At 43.8% G+C, this 6,788-nt stretch overlaps 1 protein-coding gene across 1 annotated transcript; it reads left to right on the top strand.

Moving 5' to 3' along the window:
- Nucleotides 1-2,253: 2,253 nt before the first annotated feature.
- LOC133026183 (tripartite motif-containing protein 16-like) lies at nucleotides 2,254-3,636 on the top strand (the record flags this gene model as incomplete). The annotated part of the gene is made up of 1 exon (XM_061093052.1): nucleotides 2,254-3,636. A coding segment is annotated over exon 1 (1,383 nt), but the record flags the coding sequence as incomplete, so codon positions are not given.
- Nucleotides 3,637-6,788: the final 3,152 nt, after the last annotated feature.

Below are 6,788 nucleotides of genomic sequence, written 5' to 3'. Positions count from 1 at the left end.
ATTCCTAGGGGATAGAAAAAGAAATCAGTTCCAAAAATGAACTAGTTCATAGTTCTTTGTTTCAATATGTTGCTGCAAGCTATTATTTTTCAAAATTGTTGCCACAGACAGCAATTATTTTTTATCAGTTTTAACACTGAAACTATGCGTCAGATTCATGTTAAGGCCTGTTTACGGTGTGTTTTAGCTGGGGCTCTATTAGCTGGGAGAGGCGGTGGACTAGTAGCAGAAACTTGGACTATGGGCAGAAAAGGTCTCTGGTTCGTCTCTGGTTCGACTCCACAGAGAAACAACAAAAAGACGAACCTGGATTGATCTGTCCAAAAATCCAAGAGGATTCTCCCTACCCTGTCTAGTGCCCCTGAGCAAGGCACCTTACTCCCCTAACATCTGCTCCCCGTGCGCCGTACATGGCTGCCCACTGCTCTGTGTGTGTGTCCTCCACCAGATGGGTTAAAAGCAGAGGCTAAATTTCCCTCCTTGCATGAGTGTGCTTCTGCATGACTGTGCATGTGTTTGGGACAAATAAATGAATCTTAATCTTATGGAAATCTGACACTCTCTTGAACAAAGTTAAACTGTGAGAGAGCGCCGTTCACAAACGCCAGAATGAACGTGTTCACAATAACGTTCATCAAGTGGGAATAGAGTACGTTCAGCTCACGTTCACTCAAATTATGAACGAGTTCATGAACGATCGTTCATTGAACGCGTTCAGGCATAACACTGCCTGAAACACACAGTGTGACCGCAGCACCGGCAGAGTGACAGACAGGCTCATAGTTAATGAGGGAGGAAATGACAGCTGTTACTTTCGTCCCGACAGTGACATCGTGTTTTAAGTTTTCTGCCATGGTTATCATTAAAATTAGGGCCCGAGCACCGAATGGTGAGAGGCCCTATTGAATCTGTAATGATTATTATTATTATTATTAGGGCACGAGCACCGAATGGTGAGAGGCCCTATTGAAACTGTAAGGATTTTTATTATTTCCCTTTGGGGGAGTTTTTTAGGGTCTAGACATGCTCAAAAAGTTATGAAACTTTGCAGGAAATTCAAGGTGTACGGATATTTTAGTATTCTGGAGTAATTTGAATTGGGCGTGGCAAAATGGCTCAACAGCGCCCCCTGGAACGCAGCCCCTGGGTTTCCCTGTGACCGATCTTCACAAAAACCGCGCCTACGTGTATCATGACCAGACAAACAAAAAAGTCTCAAGGATTATATGAAAAACGCAACAAGAAGCCCGCCATTTTCTATTTAGTGGCCATTTTGGCCATATTCCACATTTTTACTTTGACGTACTTGTCCCAGGGCTTTCATCAGATCAACTTCAAATTTAGATGAATGTCATCACAACAAGATGGAGATAAAATCTGATTTAGAGATCGATTTTTCATCACACCGTGTGACCTTGGCGTGGCGTCAAAGTTTGATTAAACGCCATCAAAACACAAGGTTCTGTATCTCTGACATATTTGGTCCAATCGTGTCCAAACTAGACACATAAGACAAGAGTCCTGGCCTGATGACATCTACACAGAAATCCTGACTTAAAATCACAGCGCCCCCTGGTGGCTTCAGGAAATGTCTTGTTTTTTGCATGTCTTACACTTGGTTTTATTCCTCCTCATCCACTGACCTCAACCATGTCAAACTGTATCAAATAGGTCCCAAGACATTGATAATGAAGATATAAGATAACTGTGACTTTTCATCAAGCGCATTATTAATGGAGTGGCATCAAAGTTCATCAGCTCGCCATGACACACAAAATGTAGGGAAGCACTACGATTGGTCTACATCTACAAAAATCGATAGAGACACGTGTCTTTACATTACAAAGAAATACGTCTTTTGGATACATATGCTAGACCAAACAGGAAGCCCACCATTTTGGATTTGGTGGCCATTTTCAACTTTTTCAGGGCCTAGACCAGGGGTGTCCAAACTACGGCCCCGCGGGACAACTGCGGCACGCCATCCACTTTTAATTGGCCCGCATCAAAGTCTAAAAATACGACAGTATGTCACACTGTTTAAAGGCAGCTACAGTAAAGGCAGCTGCACTAAAGGTAATTGCCTTTAAACAGTTTTCAAAGGCGACAGCTGCTGAGGGACCATACTGTTGCTCTTTTCAATAGTGTGTTAAAACGTGGTAAAAAGAGGAAGTGAAGGAGAGAGGGAGGAGCAGAGATCTGTTTCTGTTCGGAGGAAGTGAAACTATTCTACAGTCTCTGGCAGCTGCTGAAATGGAGCAGCAAGAAAACCAACTGGACAGAGATAGACTGTCCTGTTCGATCTGTCTGGATCTACTGGAGGATCCGGTGACTACTGGCTGTGGACACAGCTACTGTCTGAGCTGTATTAACACCTACTGGGACAAGGAGGACGAGAGAGGAAGCTACAGCTGCCCTCAGTGTAGACAGACCTTCACACCGAGGCCTGTCCTGGTGAAAAACACCATGTTAGCTGATTCACTGGAGGAGCTGAAGAAGACTGGACCCCAAGCTGCTCCTGCTGATCACTGCTATGCTGGACCTGAAGATGGGGCCTGTGATGTCTGCACTGGGAGAAAACGGAAATCTCTCAACTCCTGTTTGAATTGTTTGGCCTCTTATTGTGAAAAACACCTCCAGCCTCATCTTCACTCACCTCCATTGAAGAAGCACAAGCTGGTGGAACCCTCGGAGAAGCTCCAGGAGAACATCTGCTCTCGTCACGACGAGGTGATGAAGATGTTCTGCCGCACTGATGAGCAGTGTATCTGTTATCTCTGCTCTGTGGAGGAACATAAAGACCACGACACAGTTACAGCTGCAGCAGAAAGGACTGAGAGGCAGAGAGAGCTCGGGCTGAGGAGACAAACAATCCAGCAGAGAGTCCAGGACACAGAGAAAGATGTGAAGCTGCTTCAACAGGAGGAGAAGGCCGTCAATGGCTCTGCTGATAAAGCAGTGGAGGACAGTGAGAAGATCTACACTGAGCTGATCTGTTTGCTGGAGAAAAGAAGCTCTGATGTGAAGCAGCAGATCAGATCCCAGCAGCAAACGGAAGTGAGTCGAGTCAGAGAGCTTCAGGAGAGACTGGAGCAGGAGATCACTGAGCTGAAGAGGAAAGACCATGAACTGAAGCAGCTCTCAGACACAGAGGATCACAACCAGTTTCTACACAACTACCCCTCAATGTCACCACTCAGTGAATCTACACACTCATCCAGCATCAGGATCCGTCCTCTGAGGAACTTTGAGGACGTGACAGCAGCTGTGTCACAGGTCAGAGGTCAACTGCAGGACATTCTGAGTGAGACAGAGACAAAGATTTTACAGATTGTGTCTCAAGTGGATGTTTTACTGCCACAACCAGAGCCCAAGACCAGAGCTGACTTCTTAAAGTATTCACAGGAAATCACACTGGATCCAAACACAGCACACAGACGTATGTTATTATCTGAGGGAAACAGAAAAGTAACATATATGAGTACAGTACAGTCTTATTCTAAGCACCCAGACAGATTCATTAATTGGCCTCAGGTCCTGAGTAGAGAGAGTCTGACTGGACGTTGTTACTGGGAGGTGGAGGTGAAGGTGGTGGGGAGAGGAGCAGTTGCTGTAGCAGTCACATACAAGAATATCAGCAGAGCAGGAGCGTCAGATGAATGTGTATTTGGATTCAATGATAAATCTTGGTCATTATTTTGTAATGGAAACAGTTATAACTTTAATTACAACAGGATCAAGACTCCACTGTCAGGTCCTCTGTCCTCCAGAGTAGGAGTGTACCTAGATCACAGTGCAGGTGTTCTGTCCCTTTACAGCGTCTCTGACACCATGACTCTCCTCCACAGAGTCCAGACCACGTTCACTCAGACTCTCTGTGCTGGAGTTTGGGTTTTTGAATCTGGATCCACAGCTGAGTTCTGTAAACTCAAATAGACTTGAATCATTAAAAGCAGTGATTTAGATTCTGTGTGTAAATCTTTAACTTCTTTTGTCTCCATGTTTGTTGATCAAAGTTCGTCGTGGTGACGTTTCTGCTCCCCACAGAGATCAGCTGTCAATCAAACACTGACCTTCCTTTATCGATGTTAGGCAATGTTTTTGTGCGAACCACAGGCTTCCTTTTCAGCTGAAATGTGTGGACCAAACCTGAAAGCACATGTTCTTTGTCTTGAGAAAGCCACATGTGCTGGAGCGAACGCATCTCCCAGAGTGCAACGTGTTTTCTTTGTTCCGTGAAGGCCAAGAAACTCCGGCTCCCAGAGTGCTGCATGTCCCTTTGTTCAACATCTTCTCACATAGAGGTGCGAAGAGCCACCCGGGGTCAACTCCAATTGGTCACTCTGGTCACATGGCCTGGGGGTCACAGGGCCTATTTAAGAGCAGGACAGCTTCCAGCTCTCTCTCTTTTCTCACTTCCCACTGAGGGCGGAAGGCTGCTCCAGCTTTCTCCTCCTCAACTCTTCAGGAACAGCAGGCCTTCCAGCCTCTCCTCTCCTGCACCGCCTAGGAGAGGGCCGGGCTGCTCCAGCACATCTCCTCTCCCATCCAACGAGCGGAGGGCAAAGGTCGAGCTTCCAGCTCATCTTCTCAAGGAAATCTCCTCGCCCTTCAAGCTCTACCAGCTCCCAGCAGCGATTCGATATCCTGCAGGTAACAAGCGAGAACTGCACTGCTCAACAGAACCGGAAGCAGAGACCACACGAACCAGAGACTTCAAAGCCAGGACGAACGGCGAACCGCACAGCAACTTTCTCCCTGTTCAAGGACTGGTAACATACTGGGCTTAATCATTATACTTAGGCTAAGCAAGACTGTTTATTCGATCTGTGTGGTGTTTATAAGTTTGATATATGTGGTGTTATTGTAGTTACAAGTTAAATCAAAGTTAATGTAAGCTAGGATCTACTCAGACTCGGCCATTGTTCTGATTTGCATCTTCACAGACACCGCATATCTCTTCACCTACTTAACTACGTCCCCCGACCAGAAGGAGGGGGGGGGGGTTGCTATCTTAGAAACCATCTAGGTGTGACTCTCTGTGTTAACTATCACACACACACACACACACACACACATCTTTGTTAGTCAGTATTTTGTTTAGTAATTGGTGTTTTTATACTTTATTATATTCATATTAATATGTTCATTATATAATCTTTAATAGTAAATATTAAGATTTCTAATTGAACTAGATCTGAATGAGACTGATCTTAATCAAAAAATTGGCTATCTTTTCCCTTCTATGAAAGTGGTGCCCCGCGAGAACTTAAACAAACTAAAGTTATGATTTAATATTAATATTTCGAATATTAATGTTTTATATTTTATTTTGATAACCAAATTTATTGAACGCCTAAAGGCACACCAGCTTATGGTATCATTCCTAACCACTATGGCACAACATCACACATATTAAGTTCTCACTTTGTAAAGACAGAAATCTATAATTACACTGACATGAATGTGTTTGCAAGAACTAATGTTGCTGTTGTTTTCTAAATCAATGTAGAAATCAGGTTGTGTGATGTTTTAGAACCTGTATTGATCCTGATTAGTGTTGCAAAGGGGGGGAACATTTACGGTAACTTTCTTCAGTTGGGAACATTGTCTGCCAGAAAAGTAAACCGATGACTTTGTGTTGTTGTTGAACGTCTTTGTCATTACCTAGCATGTTGATTACGTGTTACACTGAAGCCATGTTCATTTTAATACCAAGTTCATATGTATACAGTAGGCTAACTTTTAACAGCAGTGAGAGTAGGATGTATGTACGGTGCACCATCGCCTCGATTACACACGGCTGTGGGGGGTCCATCAAAAAAAGGCGAGTTGAGCGACATATCAAAAATAAAAATTCTAACCACAAATAAAAGCCTGAGCAGTAAAATCGTTATAATAAACTCTATTTTAAAGATGTATGGAATGCAGCACACGCTGCGTTTCTTTGCAAAGGATGTAGCTATTGTAAACCAAATTGACAGAATTAATGGATTTGTGTTTTTCTCTCAACCCGACATGATCAAATGAAAGTCCGAAGTCCTCTTGTATCCATTATCGATTGACAACGCAGACAGGTGACTGGATTTATGGTCCACAGGAACAGAACTGTCTCGCTGGCAAGTGGCTAACGTTAGCAATTCTAGATCTCGCAGCATGATCTTGGTTAAACAACACGATTTAATGCAAATTCAGTTGAATTTCAACCCTGCACTGTGCATTCCTCCATCGCAGCCAAACGCTCAGACCAGAGGCTTGAGAAGCTTGACTAATTCATTTTACATTTAGAATGGGACTTTTTTGGGTGGACGGGATCATAGGGAATCAGTTATTTTATTCAACATTCTTGTTTTTGTTGTTCAATAAAAGAATCCATTCAAGTTTTGTCTTTTGATTCTCTCTTAAAACACATTTCTAGGACCGCCCTCTTCCACTTGTGTCACATCTCGATCATCACACATGTCCTTTCTCAAAAAGATGCAGAACGAGTCCAGGCCTTTGTTCCATCCAGACTTGATTATTGTAATTCCTTATTATCAGGTTCCAGCAGTAAGTCGTTAAAGACTCTGCAGCTTGTCCTAAATGCTGCAGCACGTGTCCTGAAGAGAACCAGGAACAGAGACAACATGTCTCCTGTATGAGCTTCACTACACTGGCTTCCTGTTACATTTAGAATTTAAAACCATCCTCCTCACATACATTAATAATATGGCACCATTATACCTTAAGATATTTTGGCTTCCCGTCTGGATAGTTGGAGGAAGAGGTGACGTGGCGTCCATCTTTAA

The sequence above is a fragment of the Limanda limanda genome, chromosome 2 (assembly GCF_963576545.1).
Source record: "Limanda limanda chromosome 2, fLimLim1.1, whole genome shotgun sequence".
Classification (NCBI taxonomy): Eukaryota; Metazoa; Chordata; class Actinopteri; order Pleuronectiformes; family Pleuronectidae; genus Limanda; species Limanda limanda.
The sequence above is the reverse complement of the archived record's forward strand: the minus strand, read 5'-3'. Positions and strand labels throughout refer to the sequence as shown.